The sequence below is a fragment of the Wasmannia auropunctata genome, unplaced genomic scaffold (assembly GCF_000956235.1).
Source record: "Wasmannia auropunctata unplaced genomic scaffold, wasmannia.A_1.0 LD335972.1, whole genome shotgun sequence".
Classification (NCBI taxonomy): domain Eukaryota; kingdom Metazoa; phylum Arthropoda; class Insecta; order Hymenoptera; family Formicidae; genus Wasmannia; species Wasmannia auropunctata.
In genome coordinates, this window is record NW_012026918.1 from 172022 (window position 1) to 193738 (window position 21717).

The following is a 21717-nucleotide window of genomic DNA, read 5'->3' on the forward strand; positions in this document are numbered from 1 at the left end:
CTCTTCGTCTCAATTTCGTTTCGTCCGCCGCCTCCTCTTTCACCGCGTGCGCGGCTCCGCGAAGCGGCGACTACGCTCTCCTCGGGGTGCCGGCTTGCCTTCGCCCGTCCGTCGTCCGAGCGACGCTCCGTTCGCGGCCGGCCAGGAGGAAGGAGCGGGAAGGGGAGGAGAAGCGGCGACGGGACGCCGGGAGTGGAGTATAGAGGTGCAGGTGCATGCATATAGACGGCGGTAACGACGACGACGACGACGTACGCGCCGCGAGCACGGCGAGCACGTAGGAGAGCGCGCGAGGTCCCTCGTGAGAGAGAGAGAGGGGGAGGAAGGTGAAGAAGTCGACGCGGCCGGCGGGCGAGGAGGAAAGAGGAGGAGCAGAAGAAGGAGAAGGAGGCGTTCGGCAGACGGGGAAGGGACGTGTACACGCGAGCGCGTAGCGGCGGAAAGCGTAGTCGCCGAGCGCGAGCGGTCGACGTCTTCGTCCTTGCCTCGCGCCGTTGTCCTCGCCGCGCACGCACACATATACACACACTCACACTCACACACTGTCGAACGTTTTGGACATATAGAAACATCCGCGCGTGCAGTGCCACCCGCGGTCGACGGTAGGTCTCCCGTCTACGGGCACCGTGGCAGGATGGACGACACCGCGGGCCCGCCGCGAACGTCGGACGTAGCGTCGGCGATGGGAAGCGAGAGCGACGACGCCGCTGCCGCCGCCGCAGCCGCCACTACCACCGCCTCGAAGATGCGGACGGTCGACGATGACGACGCGAGTGCCGCCCCCGCCGCCGCACCTATCGCCGACGATGCCGCCGTCGATCCCGTCGAGTGTCGTGACCGGGGCTCGATAAGGGCCGCGTCCCCGGGGCCGCGCGGCGCTGCCGCTGCCTCCGCCACCGCCGCCGCCGCCGCCGCCGCAGCAGCCGCCTCTGCCGTTGTTACTACCTCCTGCTCGACGATGACGACGACGCAGCAGCAACCGCTGCCGCCGCTGCATCCGCAGCCGCAGCTGCCACCGGCATCGCAGCCGGGGTGTGGCTGCGTGGCCGCGGCCACCGCGGTCGACAAGGACGAGATCACCGTGTGCATCACGCCGACCACCGGCGGCCAGTTCGAGCTCGCCGTGGACCGCAACGACACCGTGGAGAATCTCAAGAAGATCATCTCCAAGAAGCTGAAGGTGGCCAAGGAGCGCATCTGCTTGCTGCATCGCGAGAGGTGAGTGGTGATGTCCTCCTATTCCCTTCGCCGGGGAACTCTCGCCGCGATTTCGGCGATCTCTTTCGAGAGAGTGTGCTGTTTGGCAGGGAAGGGAAGGGAAAGAGGGGGGGGGGGAGGAGAATTACTCGTGTCTGCGATAAAGAACACCACGGGGAGAACGCGACCTCGCGAGCATCGAATGTGTGGGCCCCTCCGAACTCGCAGAGAGATCGCGTCATCGCGATCCCGATTCTCGTGCGGTGGCTCGGTCGTTTTTTTTTTTAGGTCGCATTCGCGTAATCTGACCGCGTTGAAAAACGGAGCGAACGGGGAGAGAAACGGACGACAGGACACGGATAATCGTTTAACTAATAGAAACGTATAATTTTATTAAAGATTACACAGTCCTTCTCGTTTTACAATACAATGGTTTGTGATTAACTTCAATTGTTTCTCTCACGCAGTTTACTACATTCTGAGATAAGCTTATATAGGCTCTCGGCGAGAGAGAGAGAGAGAGAGAAAGATAAAAAAAAAGACAAATGTTCGCGTCCGAGAAGGTGGTTGAAGAGAAAGTACGGAGTCGAGAAGAATAGATCGCGTAGATCTCGATCGCACCTGAGGCTTTAACTGCGTCTTTTTACGCTCCCCGCTCTTAATTCGAGACAATTGCATTCCGACAACAATCGCTCGGAAGGAGAAGCAAGCTCGCTGGAAAGGCACTAGGAAGCGTGGTTTAAAATTGAGCCAACACTGGAAAGAGTATATACATATGCAAAGTCACACGACACGCGGGCAGAGGTGGAAGTCGCACGATTTTACAAAAGGCACACGCTCGTTTTATTGCCGTTCGCGTAAAGTGTGTTTCGCATGTCGTATTTTTATTTTTTATATTTTTTTAATGACTAATCGCCTATCGCGACGTGTCACGCCCCCCTTCTCCCGGTTTTTCCCCCCTTTTTTTCGCCCGCAATCAGGCAGAAATATGTCCGCGCCTCTTGACCGCGGCTTTTATCACATTCTCTGCGCGTGGAAACGAAACGAAACGAAACGAAACGAAACGAGACGCGTACTCGGTGAACCGAGGCGGAAAGCCACACCGCAGGCCGGGCCTGTGCAGGGTATAAAGAAACGTAAAGGCGCGCGGGATGAATCACGAGGAATTATCGTCGGTCAGCTGAAACGTTCGTGATATCCGGCGACGTGCACGACGAACGAACGAACGAACGAACGAACGGCGGCGGATTCGTCTCCCCCGCGATTCGAGCGCGGGCGTCGGAGTCGCTTATCCCTGAGCGGTGCAGATCCCGAGCGAGGGGGATACGGCGGTGGTCTCTCCGTAGGTGGAGAGAGACGCGCGAGAGGAGAGCCGTCGCGACGCCCAGAAGGCCTGCGGACGCGGTGCGTGTCTCGCGCTCTTGTCGCTTCTATTTTTCCCACGAGCGCGACGTGCGTTCGAATCGGACCTCGCCCCATGCTCCGGCTCCGTAAAGAAAGAGGAGAAAGAGCGCACGAGGGAGAGAGAGAGAGAGAGTGGAGGGGGGGAGGGAGGGAGAGAGGAAGGGAAAGCAGAATAGAGAGACCCGGGTAGAGAGAACGAACGTGTGTGCAGACTCGTCCTTCGTGCCGGTGCACTTTTGGACGCTGAAAAGAGGAGGAGGAAGAGGAAGAAAAGAGAGAGAGAGAGAGAGAAAGAGAGGGATAAAGTGCATGTACGCCCGGTGCGTGCGGTATACCGGGTGTGTCAGAAGCGGCGGTCGATGCTGCGGGAAAGGAACAAAGCGTTGTCGCTCGTCGTTTCAGGTCGCCACTTTTTCAACAGCGTCGTCGTGAAGACGGCGATCGTACAATTTTTTTAATACTTTTTCACCCGAGGCGAAAACGAAAGAGAAGTGAAAATTTTTATCGTCGAAGATAGTAGAAGAAATTTTTTTACTTTTCCACCCGGGGGATGATGTCATCTGATCGCGATCCTGCGCACGAAAAGCGAATGTGCTCGGTGTATATCTCGATTAAGATCAGATTAAAGAAGGCACAAGAGCAACAAGATTTAGATATTTTCAGATAGATATATGTTTTTAGGTATTGTTATATATGTACATTCGACAAAACAAGATTTCGCCAAGATTTCGAAAAATCTTGGAGGATTCGTGAATACTCCGAGATACGGAAGGGACGACCTTATCTCTCACATTCCTCGTTTATCATTCCAAATAAAGGCATTCTTACGAGCGTGTGTCGGAAGTTTCTCGAGTGTGAATGCGAGATTGAAAGCAAGTTTTTTAAGCTTCTCAATTGCTGGCGTTGTTCTTTCATTGAGTATTATCGGCTCGGAAATGCCAAATGCTGAAACGTTAAAACTTGAGACGGTGGTGCGTCCATTCTCTCGGCCGCTTATTATCAAATCGCGATTGTACACTTCTAGAAGATTACTCGAAATTAGACGCGCGTTCCACGAAACCTTTTTCGCAACATCACTATGTCGTCGTTCTGTTTATCTTATCAGTCGCCGAGTTTCTCAAGTTCCCCAACGTAGACGTCTTACTCTTCCTGCATCTTTTGTTACCTCACGGATACCTTTTATACAGTATTCGACCCGTAAATCGCCGCGTGTTATATTCAAATATTCGCACGACGCGTAACCGATACATACGCCACAGTAATCTGGCCGCGAAAGGGGAGCGAAGAGGGTGAGATGAAACAAAACAAAAAAATGAAACGGACGTAAAACACGAGTGACACATTTTTATTACATTTTAAAAAATTCTCGTTCATATTTCACGTACACATTCTGTCGCACACTTCACTTAAAAAAAAAAAAAAAAGAGGAAATAACGATGCTAATTTAAAACAAATAAAAAAAAGCGAATTTAAAATCCGCGGAGGACGAGTAATGATGTTTCGCCAGCTTAAATAAGATTTCCGCGGAATTTCCGTGACGAGGAGGGTAAAGGGTTTTCTCCCCCGGTTTTGCCTGAGAGAGCACCCGATAACCCCCGCGACAGTGAGCGGTTGCTCCCCGAAGTATCGACCTATCCTCCTGAAACCGCCTGTATACGTGCTCTCGTAGGCGTCCGTGGGGGCCGCAGCGCGGATCCATCCACCTCCACTACCCACCTCCTGCCGCCGTATATACTCCGTACGAGTACGCGAGAGAAATATGGTGGAGTGGAAGGTTGGCATACCGCGCGCGGTGAGCAGCTCCGAGAAAGAAACGAGGGGCGAGGGGCGACGCGGGCGGCGGCGGCGGCGGCGGAGGTGGTGTGTAGTAGTAGGTATAGTAGGTAGAGGATATCTCGGGAAATCGCGCTCCCGTATAAAGTGGAACAGTGACAGCCATCTGCGGCGGTAGACAGCGCGAGAGAGAAGGAGACAGAAAGAGAGAAAGAGATCGAGACACACGAAAGTGGCGGCGAGAGGAGGCAAGACGGAGAAAGGAATCTATTTTATTATTCGGGGTAAGACCCGCCAGAATGAGTATGACTAAACAGAAATCGTAGGGAAAGGAGAAAATGCAATCGTGACGATAACAGCAAACGCGAGGGGTATCGTGCGACGGTAAAGCAATAAGATAAATAAAGCGGCGGTATATTTTTACAAAAGTTGTGCACGGAAAAGGCACACAATCGCAATGTAGGCGTTCGAGTATGATGAAAAAAAAAGTGATAAGCTTTCCTCAGTCGGTTTTTCCGCTGTCCTTTAATTGCTATACACGCGACATTTCCGTTACAAGTGAATTTTTTCATGGGTTCGGGCGAAAATTTTTAGCTACGTTAATTTAAGAATTAATCCACGTGTCTACAACTTTTTCTGGTACATAAGGCAATTTTTTGGTAACGTTAACAGTATTTTGACATGAGCATGTGGTATAAATTTACTCACAATTGATGTTTTAATCCTTCAGACAAGGTTAAAAACCATTACAAAATTACAGTTACGCAAAGTGATCAAAGAGAGAGAGAGAGAAAGAGAGAGAGGAAAATACAGGGAAAAGAAATACATACATAAATTAATATACATATAATTTTTATTCTAATTTTATTGGATATAACATGTTGTACAAGTATACATATAATTCCCTGTAAAACGTATATTGGCGACGATCCGCTTCTTTCTTTCTTCCTTCCTTGCTCGCTCGCTCGCTCGCTTGCTCGCTTGCTTGCTTTCAGTCCTCGGCATTTTTTCTTCTATCTCGTTCTCTTACGGTGCCTCCACGCGTAATTCCCTCGAGATCTCTCGTCGTCCGTCGTTGATCCCTCTCTCCGTCTCTTTCTTCCTCGTCCTCCTCTCTCCTCTCTCACCTCTCGTCGCTCCTCTTTGCCGCGTGTTCCTTGGCCCGGCTCTCTCGACCCACTACTATTCGCCGCCGCTCGTTTCTTTGTGCCTGCCGGGGCAGTTTCAGGCGCAGGTAGCACGCCGGATCTTTTTCCTCCGCCGAACAACACGGACGCACACGTGTGCGTGCGTCCGTGCGTGTCCTCGCGGCAGACGAGGGGGAGGAAGGGGACGAGAGAGGGGAAGGGGGGGGGAGAAAACAGCTGCGCGTGTGTCAGTTCGGCAGCATCATAGCAGGAGCATGCTCGACACGTCCTCTGCCGAGGAAATACCTTCGATAAACACGAACTGCGCGCGCAGTTGAAGAAAATTTTTCGGGACTTGACTCGAGAAGACACTTGCCGAGAATGGAGACACGACGAGACGACCACCGCTTGACGCGTATATCGAATAAAATTAACCGAGCGATTTTGATGACGCGGATTTATACTTTATACTTTATTAATCTTTTATATTACGCAAGGTGCGAGTGTGTCCGTTATCAGTTGAATGGAAACGCGAGACAGGCGAAATGCCACAATACTTCACTTCCCCTTCCCTCCCTCTGACATTTTTCTCTTCTAATGTAAAATTGTAAACTTGTGGAAAAAGTCATGTTCATATGCTCTCCCAGTGCCTTATTTTGTGCAACCTTTGCATAATCATTATTATGCAAGAATGGTAAAATTAGAAGGTTACTGGAAAAGAACGGAAATATCAAAGGGGTAATTCTATACGATACATCCTGTGTGTGTATCTGCATTCTCTGATATTTCTATTGGCTAAATGAAGATTATTTATGGATATTGTATCCCACACGGAAAGAACAATTTTGCTGAATCCAGATCTGAAAATAATTTTTGTTCAATAATCAAAATAATTTTGTGCAAAAGTCAAAATGATTGCTAGAATATCAAAACGTTGTATAGCAATGCTTATCAGTTTTTACATTCCAATAAATTATTTTGATGATTCAACAAAAAATTATTTTCAGATCTATATTTAGCAAAATTTTTAGATCTTTCAACAAAATCGTTCTTTCCGTGCACCTTATTATTATTTTTTTTTTAATACACGGAAAGAATAATTTTGCTGAATCCAGATCTGGAAATAATTTTTGTTCAGTGATCAAAATAATTTTGTGCGAAAGTCAAAGTGATGGCTAGAATACCAAAACGTTTTATAGGCTTGTCAGTTTTAACATTTCAACAAATTATTTTGATGATTCAACACAAAATTATCAGATCTGTTTTTAGCAAAATTTTTAGATCTTTCAACAAAATCGTTCTTTCCGTGTACAAATCGCCCGTTTTTCCTCTCGTGTAACGACGGTAAAAAGAGAGACGAAGAAAATATCGTAGAATGCACGCCAACGAGGCTTGACAAAATGACCGAATTTGAATTTTTGTTAACCCTTAACTCGCAGCCTTGAGTAACAGCCAGTTCAACGTGTACGCATGTAATAGCTTATTTGTCTCCTCAGAACTGATAAACATGTTTCTGTGTGTGTCGCGTGTATAAAGGGAAACGAATGCCCGAGTAGGAGAACGGAATAAAGGAAATCTAAAAGAGAGATCTTGGAAGCTTATACGCTCCCGATATAAAGCAACTCTTATACGTTTTAAAGGTTAAAGTTTAAGACCGTGCCTTCTTGCCTTTTATCTCTCTCTCTCTCTCTCTCTCTCTCTCTCTCTCGAGACGAACGTGGACCGGGATGCGTAATAATGCGAGTCTCGGCCGATCGGTCGAGTGTGCAGCACCGGCCGTGTTCGTGCAGGCCCCTCGTCGGCGTGGGATCGGCTCTTCATCTCATCCATTTCCAAATCCGTCCCGAATTACATCGCCCCCGCGCGAATCCACTTTCGGGGGCGGCGTTTACCTAATAGTTAATAACGCGACACCTGCCTGACTGTACGGTATACATATGGTATAGCCCCCGCGGCGTTCGGTAGCCTTCGCTCGCGGCGAAGCGCGACATTGTCTATTCGTTGTGTGGCATTCGCAGTCCTCGTGGCGACACGTTGCGTCACGCGGATAACGTGACGCAAGTGTCTCTTACACAGTCTGTTACGTTGCCGTTTGTCTTTGCCCTACGAACTCGTCCTCCTTACCTCGTGATCTCGCATATTAATTAGTCACCGGCGCATTTACGCCCATCTTTTACACCTCTGCATTCGCGAGAGCCAGAGCGCGAGACTTCCACGAACTGTTGTAGCGGGGAAGGCCGGGATCTTACTCTGCTCTTGTAAGCTCTTGATTTCGCGCGCTTGATGGAGACCCGGATAATCCCGAATCCCGCGTTTTCTCTTTTTTGTAAAACGAGACCTTCTGGCAAAATTTACGTTGGACGGTTATACATACATATATACGATCGGGCGCGTTACGGGCGTTCTCTGCGTCACCCGCGTCAAGTGCGAATGTGTCATTGTGGGATTTCTGTTAGTCATCACGTGCGCGCGTACAAGGAGCGGACTTTGAGTGTTCGCTACGGCCGTTTATGGCAGAAGGACAACAATTAGCGATTTTTTCTTCTTGTTTTTTTGTTTCGCGATCGAGGCACTGTAAATCCATATTAAAGAGCGAATTGTCTGGCCTCTGGGTGTCGTAAGAGAAGAAAATATAGTTTCTTGGAGAACGTCGTTTCTCATTTAACGACAATTATATATAATTAATTCAACTATTGAACTCTAATAGTACCAATATATAACGTACTTTTACTCGCGATTAGAAAAGCATGATTAGAATCAATCTTATCGCACACATGCGCGGAATGAAGAAAAAGAGGCTCCTCGTCAAAAATTCTCGATGATCACCTCGCTCAAAGTGCTGCATCATGCATAGCACAGCTATACGCTAGAACGCGATAATTTTGCGACGTCGCGAGAAGAAATCCCGGAGGGAAATCGCGGAGCGCGTTAAAACGCGCCGCTTTAAGTCGCGCGTCGCGACTTCTGCAGCGAAATCCGAATGAGCGATCGAAACGTATGTCGGAGAAATGAGCCTAAGTTCGTCCGCTCCGTTATTTTTCGCGATCGCGCCGAGCGAAAACATGTTTATCGGTCGTGTCGTCGCGCCGCGCTGCGCGCGGGCCCTGCGATGGGGACGACCCAGTGGAAAGTCGCGAGGCGAGTTGAACGCGCCGGGCGAGTGAATCAGTCAGTCGCGCGCGATGGCCGGTCGCCAATTCGAGAAAACAGGATGATCGATCGAGCGGAATGCTCGTCGGCTGCCTCCGCTCCGCGGGCGCGCGCGGGTTTGCGGTGGATTTAAAAAGCCACCGTTATGGCCTCCTCCGTTCCTCCTCTCGTATGCGGCAAACGTCACGAAAATTCGCCAGCCGCGCGAAACAAAGCAGCTCGCGAAACCGGCTCCGCGCCCGGGCTCTGTCATTAAGCCGCCTGTAAATTGCGAATTATCTGCCTTCCCGAGGAGGAGGAACGTTATCTTTGCTTATCGCTGATATATTCGGAATTAATGATAGACTCCGGCGACAATTCGGAGCCTCCGAGAATATTCATTACGAGCACTTTGGCCGAACGAAAGATCAATACGTACTGCGCCTACATAATTATATAATTGCATACAATAATTTTGTATAATATGAGAATACACTTTAATATGAACTGCTAATTATACAATTATGATCTTGTAAGATAAAGGAGTGGCTCGGTTAATTCAATTGTACCTATAACCGAATTCTCGTTTCAAAAATTGTAGAAAAAAATTTTATTATATATTTGGAAATTAAAAAATACTGGGGCATGACTGGAATTTAGATGCGTAGCTGGATAAAATTGCGTCCTGTATACTTATTAATTTTTTTTCATGATTTTTTTTTTTTAATGGCTGTTGCATTTCGATTTTTTTTCAGCAAATATTTCTTTTTATTGCTTCACATGCACGTCGTATTATTTGTACTGCCACTCATAATTCAGCTGATAATTCAGCTGACTAAGACATCGAGGAATTGCGCATGTACTCGCGCGCGATAATCGCGTTGCGAGCCGAAGACGACGACAACGACCACGACGACGACGAGACGCGTGGCAGAATTATGCCGTAAGACTATGAAATTACGTCTACGTGGTTTTTCAACGTATTGTGTCTACGCGTTGCGCTTGCACGAGCGTCTTTAGCGCTATAGTAGTCTGGAGGCCTGCGTAAGCGGACGCGTTATTTTGTTCTCATTACGCAAGGAAGCTGCGTCTCTGAATCAATTGTCGGACAAAATGAAACGAGATAATATAATTGCGAGCGAAAGCGGCGGCAATTTTAATGTTGACATAATTTTTTTTTTACTACATTCCATTCCAGGGGACGTGGTTCGAAGAATTTCTATTTTTAGATAAAGAGAGAAAATAAGAGAAATGGAAATGCTCTATATATATGTGCTGCTTGCCATTATAAATTTCTATTTTTAGATAAAGAGAGAAAAGAACTCGCCATTATATTGTCTTGTATTTTATCAGTATTTATAGAGAAGAGATACTCTTGATTAAAACTGTCAATTGTATCTTTCTCCTATATAAATACAGGAGAAAGTTTGAGTGTAAAATTTGAGTGAGAGATTCCATGAACAACTAATACTGACAAATCACTGCCGGTGAGACCTTTTCAAGAGGGATTCCACATCCATATAGTTGAAGATTAATTGCCATTTTACGATGTATTGTGCTATTCATATTTCTTTTTTTTTTTTTTTTTGTTTATTTCACGTGTACGTTTATCTTATCTAGTTTGACTATCGATTAGTTGCGCTCAGGACGGACCCCGCAAAATCGATTTTGACCACCCCGAAGGTGGTCTCTGTACCTGGTGACGCGTACCCGGCTAATAGCCAAGATGATCCAAATCCACGTGGCGCCCGAAATATCCGCTCCTCCCCGTACCTGTAAATAGCCGTTTACAAATGGGCACATCACATCTATTACTTGACCGGGTGATAAACTACTCGCCAGCGGATAAGTACGACTTGTTGCGTGAATTAGCAATGAGAGTAACAGCCCATATCTGCCGAAGGATAAATACAGTTCCGTGAGTCCGCGTTAGACATCTTTCATGCCCTGACGGCGGACACCATTTCTCTGCGATGTCAAATTTCTTTGTAATGCACGAGCACTTGTATTAGTTTTTCGCTTGCATAATTAATTTACGTGGTTCGCACAAAGAACGGAAAAGAGCCTTGGGTATGCCGTGGCTCGTCTTTGCGATGCACACACCGATACTGCCTGCGGGCACTTGACGAGTATTGACACGAATATCACGAATGTTTTCTCCTTCTTCGCGCGCGAGGAATGTAAAATTCCGACGGAAATCACAAATTGTAAACATTCGTCCGTCAGAAATTTAACGTTGGAAAATAATTTTCAGCGCAGTTCACTTTCCGCAGCAGCGCGCGCGCGCGTGCGAGAGAGAGAGAGAGAGAGGGAGGGGTTTTCGCTTCGGAAACAGAAGGGTTGGGAAAGCGGTTCGACGATCGCGAACGTTGTCAAAATCGATTTTGCATTGTCCGCACATGTTCGGGCGCAAGAACTTAATTTACGTAGCCCGCACGTAGGCGTGGGGCTATAGCATTGTTTACACGCCATGTACGGCGGCGACGAGACCGCCGCCGGTGCGCGATATTTCGCGCATGAGGAACGCGGAGAAGGTCGATCCTCCCCGTCTCTCATGTGTTCTCTCTCTCTCTCTCTCTCTCTCTCTCTCTTCTCTCTCGATGTCCCTGATCCCGCGGTGAAAGAAGAGAGAGAGAAAAAAAAGAAGATATTTCGCAGCTGCGCGCCGTCTCTTTCGCGAATCTCGCCCGCGCGCGCGCGCGCGTGCGCCGCCAAATCCGCAAAGCGGAACGAAACACAACGCGGAGAGTTAATTCGGTCCTTGCGGGAAACGGGCAGTATCGTTCAAGGTGGTATCGGGCGTCCTACATCCAACGACGCGGCGCGGTCCAGAAGCAGTTTTCTTCACACGAGCCTTCTCGCAAAGCGCGGATTTATCTTTTATTTTTAGATATCGAAGTGTCCTTCTATCGATTGCACGGAAATATTTATAGCAACACGAATTAAGCGCACGTCAATACGAAAAAGTGTTACGGACAATTTTGCGAGGGCATTTACGATCATGCAAATTGGTGCAAATGCACGCGCATGTATTATATAGCACTTTAATTTATATATCAAGAAAGAAGTAGAAAAGAGTATACGGCGACATAGATTAATGTGTGAATTATTCTTGTTTATTAGAAAATATTTATTGAAGGGAACAATGCAAGTTTCATTTGTGTCACACGAAAGGAACGATTTTGCTTCGCTGAAAGGTCTAAAAATTCTGCTGGATATACAGATCTGAAAATAATTTTGTTGAACCATCAAAACGATTTGTTGGAAATTCAAACTGCTAGAATATCAAAATTCAAAACGTTTCGCAGCAATACTCACCATTTTTGAGAGTTTCCAACAAAATTGTTTTGATAACCCAATGAAATTATTTTCAGATGTGTACCCAAGCAAAATTTTTAGACTTTCCAGCAAAATCGTTCTTTCCGTGCATTCCAGGACTTTTTTTCAGAAATTTGAAATTTGTTTGGATGATATCTCGAAGATTTTCAAGAGGGAAAGATATAGGGAATAGACACGCGCGTTTCTTTAGTTCGCATTTAAATCGCGTAACGATTTTCCTTGCTAGCATCATATTCACTCGTGACTGCGCGTGGTTAATCTATCCTTGAAGAGATCATCTATCTGTTTGCGACGTAGCATGTGCGAGCTGCTGCATAGCCTTATCGATCGGCGGGAGGCGCGGCCTAATGCTTAATTCTTTTCTTTTTTTCTGTAAAGGAGCAACGGAATTCTCTCAAGAAATTCCGATGCTGAAATTAAAGACACAGAGAGGCGTGTAAATGCGTCCGATTGAGAAAAACACGTTTTCAGAACGAGTTTATTATAATTTTTTTATCGCAACACAATTATTTATCGTAAGTAGACCGCGTTTTATTATTCGCAAGATCGTTTTCTGTGAAATTATCGTTATTATAGGCATTTATACCGTAAAACTTAAAAAATTGCGTAAGTACATTCGGCGATCGATTATTATTCTACTGTCGCGGAAGTATAATACTATCGTACTAAAACATCGTGGAATTATTTATAGATCGTAATAAGACTTCTATTTTTAATCTGCACTCTTTCTACGTCTATTTTCTGCTTTTCCTTCTCTCTCTCTCTCTCTCTCTCTCTCTCTTTGTTTCCAAAGTGCGGGCATATAATCGGATTAGTTTAAGTACAGCAAGTGTGAAAAAAGCAGTTATTAAAAAGAGCAAGTCTCCTCGGAACGAAACTGCGTTCCGGCATTTTTATAAAGATAGTTAAGAAAGATTAAAAATATTCCGTTACGTGAGGAGAAACGGGAAAAATTACTTCGTGTTACAGATGTCGTAATAAACTCAGTGGTAAGCTCTGCTATAATTTGTTTAAAGTGAGCAAAGTGTATTCCAACGCGCGAGGCTAATTTATTCGAAAGGGACTTGCGCAAATTGTTTGAGGCTAAGCGCTTGAAAATACCCCCGTTAATGAAGGTAGTGCAAATTGACCTGGAATAATACACGCGAAACAAATCCGAGATAAGCGCTTGAGTGATTGCTTTATTACGAGTACGGCGAGTACAAAGGAAGGACGTATCGAACAGATCAACAAATCAAAAACAGAACAATTGTTCTTCGAAATAATATAGAATCCCGTTTCAAATAAAAGCACAGCTCTTTGCTGAAGGCTTCAGACCGTGTCGCTGAAACTTTTAATTTGAGATTCAGCTTTTTGCGATATCGCGAACGCACGAGATATTTATTTCTGAAAGTTAAAGTAACGGCGCGAATTCTGAATCGAATTGCCGCCGCGGAAAGATCGATTTTGGATTCCTCGGTAAGGGGTTCTCCATCGGATACGAGCTTCGCGGAACGATCTATTTAAGCCATGTGCCCGTGTATAATATCACGGGGAAGCCGAAGATTTATCTGTGACATTACGCTCCGATATGCTCGCGAAATGAGCGCGGCGCAAAGCGTGGGGCAAGCGGGACAAAGCGTCTCGCGATTACAAACCGTGTTTGTTCGGTTCGCACGAATATATTCCGCGCCTGACCTCTCTCCGAGGCAGCGGGCGTGAACGATAGCGACAGAGAAGCAGAACGATAATATTTATAGTATATAAATGCGCGCGCGCGTAAGAGGAGTGCTTTAAGAGGAGGGTCGGTCTCTCTCGGGCCCTATCGTGTGGGCTTCCGCACGCGCTTATTTACCCGCGTCTCACTACTAGAGAGGCTCGACTTCGCCGAATATTTTAAGCGCTCTTTGTGCCCCGCGCTCCACGTCGATCCGACAAGACGGAAATCGCGCATTTGTTTGACGCTAATATACAAACGCATTGTACAAGTGCAAGTATCTCAACGTTATGGCACTTGTTGAAAGCCGCGGGTTATTGACTCCCCGGCGGCGGCGGCGGCGGCGGCGGCGGCGGCGGTTCCCAAGAATAGATTTTCCCGAGGCGCGCTCACCGTCTACGCAGATGTGTTTTTTCCGCGTGTGGAAATCTCACGTGTGTCTCGCGCATTTCGCGAGTAAGATCGCGTTTTCACGTCTCGCGGCGACAGCGGCGACACGCATTTATGAACTCCGGTTCGCACGCTGCCGACGCGCCACGCCGCGCCGCGAGGACGACGATGCGAGAGAGCTGGATTCTCGGTGCCGTTGAGAAATAAAAAGTTGTCGCGACCCAATTAACATATGCGTGTCGCAGGGCGATCATCCACGCGACGATTTGCGCCGCGTTATGTCTATTAAATTTGGCTGATAACTTTATTTCGTATAGAAATCGAGAGCCGCCCGTCGCACATTTGGGGACTCGCCGCAGTATTACGATATCTGTTTTCATTTTCAAAAAACGTCGCATCGACGTTACATACGTGCATGAGAGATGTTTAAAGGACGCGCCTGAAAGATCCGTTTTACTCTTTTTAAACGCTCGGACAACTTTACGAAATATCCCTTAATCATGTTACGTGGGTTTAAATAGAGCACGCACTTACGTACGCCTGCGGTATATAGATTGCTTACTCATTCTTCGTATAATCCGCGGTTTTCCCCCGCACTTTCTCCCGCTGTCGCATTCGTATTACCTCGTTACCTCGTGATTTACATCGCGGCGCGCCCCATCCCGAAAATTATCCGATTCTATTATACATTCGAACGTTCCCCGAGAGCTCCGCCGAGCGCTGCGCCATTCTTCCCGCTCTACACTCCGCGTTTTCGCGATTACGCCAAGCGCGTGTGTCCGTTAGTTTAATTTATACAAAAAGCCGGGAGTATACCGCTACGAATAAAGCTAGGCGGGTATGTATACGCGACGAGCGCGGCGGATGCTCGATGTTGCGCGAAACATATTCGCGTTTTACGTTCACCGGCACCAGCGCGGCAGCTAGCTCGTATCGCCTTGCACGCGGCGGTGGCGCGCGGTGCTCTCGCCACTCGCGCGTCCCGTGTTTCGACTCTAAATATCGCGATGACGGGCGACGGGCGTGTTATCGCGGCGCAAGGCGGCTGCCTTCCTTTTTATCGCCGAGCGTAAAGGTCAGCGACACGCATCGGATCGTATCGGATCGGGATCTTGAACGAAAACCCGTTAAGCTCGCTCGCCGGCCGCGCTCCTATACGCGTAACGAGCTCCACTCTCGCCCGCGTCCCTTTCGGCCCCCGTTTTGTCCGGGTGCGAATTTCGAGAGGGACCTACTCGCGAGGCGGCAGGAGTAGGAAATTTTCGCGTGCCTCGCAACATCGAAATAATCTATACTCAGCGAAATTATACCGGTCTCGCTCGTCGTTTTATCGACTCGCGCGCGCGCGCGCGCACGTGCGTCGCGAGCGAAACCTCGAGACGAGAAACCTCGAGGAGGAGGAAGAGGAGGAGACACTTCGGGCTCGGGTTGACGAGCGAGTTTATAGGAATTATACGGCGGGCGAGATAAGGCATGTTGACAAACTGTCGACTAAGTGAAACTCCATTTTCGATCCAGGCGCACGTAACGACGTCATTTTTGTTAAAAATGATTTGAGCCATCGGCCACGTGTACGACATTGCTATCAATAACGCGATCGAAACGTTTGCCTGAAGAGGGCATCAGTTCCCACAACCAGAATGTTAGTAAAAAAGATTAACATACGCGCAGATGATTGCGACAAGGATTAAAAATATCATTAGACATTTAAACACACACACACACACACACACACACACACACACACACACACACACACACAGATAAATATATATCTAAAAATATGATATTTAGTACAATAAAATAATATTAAATATGATTTTATTTATAATTTAATATAATTTTATTTTAACATACTTAAATTGTATTTATTTTTCGAATATTATATTTAATATATCGAATTAAATATAATATTCGAAAAACAGATACAATTTTAGCGCTGTGTATAGATAAGATAATATTAAATAATATATCATATTAAATATAATATTCGAAATATAGATACATGGAACTGAATTTTTTTAAAATATAATTTTAGCGCTGTACAATTATCAATTTCTATATAGCGTAACGAAATGCGCGTACGTCCGGTCGTTTCTATTAAACCGACCAAAAAGTCACGCAGCCAGTAAATCATCGCGCAATCAATTGCACAATTAATGCATGGATTAGGCCTTGTTAATTCTTCTCTCGCGAGAATCCGCTGTGAAATTTATTCGCGCGGCATATAAGTACGAGCTGCCACGCGCCGCCGTTCGCATAAATGCCGACGTGGGAATATATTCGGCCGCGCCGTTTTCGCAATCGCTTTAAGCGCGTATTAATCGACACACACGTTGCTTCCGATTCCGAGTGTGCGGTTCGACGTGCGCTTATTAACATTCGCGGAGTCGCTGACGGACGGCAATATTGCCGGCGCAACACACGCACACACACACACACACACACACACTCTCTCTCTCTCTCTCTCTCTCTCTCTCTCTCTTTCTCTCGGCGAACAAAAGAAAGAGCGAACAGACGACTGGGGTTTAATAAGTCTAAACGCTGATATTCCGAAACTGTCAAGCATCGATTTCGACACCGAGCATCGATTCGACGTGGCTTTATTAGTCCTTTTATTTCGGATTCTTTTTTTGTCGGCTCTGAAACGATCGCGTGGGTGACATATGTCACTCGGTCTTTTCACATCTCGCCCCTGTCGACGGAATCAAGTGCGATCTCTCCGATGAATTTCATGTGGCGAGCGCAGAAAATAGGCATGCAGGAGATTTATTTGAGAAAATTTTATCAAGCGTTATTCTGACGAAATTGCTCCTTCGAGACGATGCCGTCTGAGAATTAAATGTTCGATTATTTATTTTTATTTTTTACTATTTTCTATACAATTATTATATAATATTGATCATTAAATATGATTAAGCCAATAAATTTACGGCAATAAATTAGTACTTATAATTATGGCATAGAGAGTGAAACTTTTTAATGGTGGATGGGTTAAGTTTGCAGAGGTTCGTTTTCCAGATATTTAGACGTTTTGAAAATAATGTTGGTTTTATTTTTCTATAATGTATATAGACGACCAACACAAAAATAATTGGAAGCCCTTGTCGAAAGGATCATTTTTAATTACAATATCGGACTCGTCAAATGATCGAGAGTGTGGGAGTTAAAACAACCGTCATTCACAAGCAACACCCATTTTACGCGGATACACTCGAGTCGATATCTGTTGAACGATCTCGTGATCGATGCAAGATGCATATTCGCCAAGGCCGTGGAGTTTCGCCTTTTTCTCTTCCCCCTGCCTCCCTCCCTTCCCCTCTTGTTTGCCGATTGCGGTATACGCCGATTCTGCGTGCCGCGATACCGCCGCGGCGGTTTCGCAATGCGAATCGTCGCGGCCGCTCGCCGTTCGAAGGAAAGCTAGACAGTGCCGTCTAGAGGCTCCCGACGTGGTCGGGCACACGCCGCTGCAGCAAGTGCAGTGCGGCAGCAACGAGGGTGAGTAGAGAGCGGGGCGTTACCCCGCTGGTGGCGTGAAATCTCCCGACTTGGTGTCGGTTGCACGGAACGCAGATGCGTAACGAGATCCGCTCGATCGGACGGATATCTCGCTTTTCGTTTAACACCATTCGGATAGAGTCAGCCGTTTAGCTGAATTTTATTAATAGAAAACATCCGAGGGAGGACTTTGTGTTCGAGAGAACTGCGATTTAAAACGAGATATATCGAGGTATCTTCGAATTCGCGACGGAACGTTTCGCCTCGGGCCTGTAAATATACTGCAGGCAGAGATGATATTTCGACGATCGAAATATGATTTGACCTCGCGTTAATCAGCCTGGCATTCATGCATCGACAAGTCGTTTTTGGCTTCGCACTCGCCTCGTCGTTCGAGTCACCGCCTCGTTCTGCACGTCGCCCGGTAAATACCCGGTGAATAAACGAGAGAGAGAGAGAGAGAGAGAGAGAGAGAGAGAGACCGTTCCGCGTGCGAGGGCTGCGCGATAAGGGGGCGGAAGATGAAAGCGGGGAGGGGACTCTGAAACACGGCCGAGTTTACGCTCCGAGTTTTTTTACCTGGCCAAGGACCGAGGGGTGCGCGAGCGCGCGCGTTGCAGATTCGGTCGTTCGTCAAGGCCCCGGGATTTAACGGCGGGGCTTTTGGCACTCGAGGAACGGCCTAAGGGTGCAATAACCCGGGTGCGCGACGCATGCACGGGACGTTCTCTCTGGCACGGGCATCGGTCGCCCGTCGTCCTCCCCCGCTCTCGGTTTATATCCGAATGGTTCTGCACGCCTCTTCGTCGATGACGTTATAGAGACGTCGCGAGGTGTGTATGTACACGCCTCCGCCTCTGCGATCATCCATCGAGAATTTTTTTAAAACGTGAAAAGAGCGATGATTTTTTTTTCCTTTCCGCGGAATCAGTGACGTAAAATTGTGCGGTTGCAGGAATAAGGTGTCGCGAGGGGCGACTAATTGGATAAAACGTTTCCTCAAAGTGGAGAAATTTTAAACCGTACCTGAACCGTATACTCTTTTAACCCGTAAAGGACACCTCTCTTTTGTTTAACACGAAACTTGAAAACAATTACGTTCTTTTTTCGAAAATTTAATATTACCAATCGATTGGTCAGACAATTTTACATTGAGAAACACATTTTACTTTTTATTTTCGGAAGATATAAAACTAAAAAAATTCGCTTGGTACGAATTCGCACCCAGGTGTTCTTTTACGGGTTAATAATCAATAGTTCTTTATTTAAAAAATTGTGCGGAGAGATGTGAACGGAACATTTTGAGTATCCCTAATATCTCTAATATTCCTTAATCTAATCTTTAAAATTTAATTTTCCCGAACCTTCTTTAATTTCTCTAGGCACTGCAGCAGCTTATAAACTTGCAATACGCCCTTAATAAAATTACTGTTTATTAATTAAATATACGAGTTCGCGAGGGGATCGATTTTAACGGCGTTACACGCCCCGATTAGAATCGAACGTAAATCGGAGTAATGTCGCCGTATTTATACGCGGCAAGGTCTCGTTCCTTCGATCGAGGTCCAACGAGCGACGGTCGCCAATGGAAACGGTCGGCGATATCCGACGACGTTGCCGGGGAGTCGTGCGGTCTAATTTTCCAGGTCGGCATATTTTCTTATCGGGGCTTTATTTTTCTTTCGTTTTTTTTTTTTATTATATACGTGCTGCGAATCCAGGCGCAATCGCGATCGCGTTATCGCGGGCACCGTCAATGCCTAAGCCGAGGTCGTGGATTTGTATCGCGATATACTCGCGTTATTGTCTTATTGCGTGCGCGCGTACGCGGTCGTCGCGTTATAATCGCGGTTACGATATCGGCCGATACACCGGAAGCTATCAATGCGTTATCGCGGTCCCTCGAACACTTCAGAGATACGTCGAAAACAACGGATCGAAGCGAGCTGGAGCTCGTCGAGTCGCTTTGACAGAGTCAAAGCTTTAACGAGTCGATAATGAGATATTTTCAGTCGCGTCGGTGCGTAATTTTCTTTTTATAAGGATAAAAAATCTCGGCCTGAAGGAAAAAGAGGTGGCGTGTGTCATGTAATAGACAAAAAAAAATTGGTTATTTATGGCTAGCCTTTATTTACGTTCAATTAGACGTGATGTATATTCAACATTTTTATTATTACTTCTACCTTAATTATATCTTACAGCGTTAAAATTAAATAATTACATAATATGCGTCGGGGTATACGCAGAACGAGATGAGAAAGTACCGTTTCGATCTGGCTTCGTATACAAAGGAGTTAATGCTAGGAGATAAGAATCGCGCCGATCTTATAACATTGCCCCATTTAATTTCTCCGTCTCGCGTTCCGTAATAGTTAGCCGATTTTGCCGTCTCCCCTCCCCTGTAGGAGAAGAAAAAAAAATGATAGCGCTCGGGGCTCCGCGCTTCCGCTCGCGTTGCTCGAGCGCGGCTTTTTATCACGCGTGTTTATTTCGGTCGATTTCCGCTCCGCGGTAGCGGTTGCATCAGCGGCCTCGCGATAGCGCGCGTGGCGTGCGTGCGTGCGTGCGTGCGTGCGTGCGTGTGAACCGGGTCGCGGCATGGACTTTGATTGTCAGAAATACAAGTCGTCGTCGAGACGAAACGTTGCTTTTTCCTTTCCTTTTTTCTTTTTTTCTTTTTTTTCGTCATCCTTTCTCCTGCAGCATTTCGGCATTTCCCGCGAATTTGTAAGTGTTTTGCAGTTGACGCAACAACACGCGCGCGGAACGACGAAAGCGCGTGGGCTCCCCTGCGTGCTCTCGAACCAATGTAAAATCGCGTATTTTTTTCGCAACGGCCGCGTTTTCGAGAGGTTCGAGAGCGAAAAACGGACGAAACGACGAGTCCGTGACGTACGAGCGAGCCCGTCTCGCGCGATTTTATTTAGAAAGCCGAGGGAAACCGATATATAGATCGGGATGTTTATATGCCGTGGCGAGAGGCGGCGAGGCGATCGCGACCCAATTCTGTCGACTGTTGCATATAAGTATTTTTCATCGACTGCCACACACCGGGACTCCCTTCTCTCCACCTCCTCGCGGCACGGCGCGGCGCGGCGCGGCGCAGCGGCCCGTCCGTCTCGTATTCGCTTTCTTCCGTCACGCCGCATTTCGAAGTGCCAAACCGCGACAGCTCTCGTTTAACGCTCGGCTCGAATGGGATATTTCCAACCGTTCGCCGATCCTCTTCGTTATTCCGTTGTACGATGTTTCGGGTCCCTCTTTCGGGCTTCTCCGAGAACAGCTCGCGGATGAGAGATCCTCTTTCGCGAGAGAACCGTAACGATTTTACGGTACGAATCCTTGGGTTTCGTCATATTGCGGCCGATATAATGAAACCAGTTTCTCAGATCGATTCCACAGACCCTTTTAAGACTGACTTTGCCCGACTTGCGTAAAAGCAAAGCGCACTTCGATCACTAGCGATTAATTATGAATAATGAATACTGTATAGCAAACGTGTGTGGTACTTTTACCAATAAATAGCTCTATATTTTGTATGTGTTGAAGAATCGGAAGCTGATCTTTTTTACAAACAAACACTCTTTCAAAGAGAAAAATAATATTCTCTATTAGAGGAAATTATCTTTCTCTTAATGCATTATTAAATATCTAAGTTACGATTAAAGATCCAATCTCTCTACGATAACTGAAATATACAATTGTTAATAATTCTTAGAGAAGTATATTTTCTAACTACGATTATTTCCATAGTCTCCATAATTCTGCGATAATTCTGCGATAAGCATCAGCTTTAGCGTACGTTTTAACTCGTCAAGATACCGATCGTTTTTTTTATTTTTTTATTTTGATATCGAACGGTGACGAAGATGCTAACCATTCTCGTTGTTATTCTTGTTACAGGCAGCTGCGCGAAGGAACGCTCGCGGAAAACGGCCTACAGAACGACAGTCGGTTAACGCTGCTGCCGAGCGTGGAAACCGGATTGTTGGTGAGTTGAACTCTCGCGTCCTGCTCTCCACTCTGCACGTGGAGTATTAATCAAGTCGACCCGACGGCGCGCACTCCGGCGCGATAATGAATAGTTATATCGGTGATGAATAGTTATCGGATTTTTATCGTCGTCGCCGCGAAGGCGCATCACCGGCTCGCGCGGAGAGC

At 46.9% G+C, this 21717-nt stretch overlaps 1 protein-coding gene across 1 annotated transcript in view; it reads left to right on the plus strand.

Moving 5' to 3' along the window:
- The first annotated feature begins 634 nt into the window (after positions 1-634).
- The window catches only part of LOC105454932 (midnolin-A-like), a 35934-nt gene continuing 14851 nt past the window's right edge, over positions 635-21717 (plus strand). Inside the window, exons 1-2 of the mRNA XM_011697911.1 lie at positions 635-1218; positions 21460-21547. Of these exons, the coding sequence (XP_011696213.1) occupies positions 635-1218; positions 21460-21547 (672 nt within the window). The remainder of the gene's footprint in view (positions 1219-21459; positions 21548-21717) is intronic.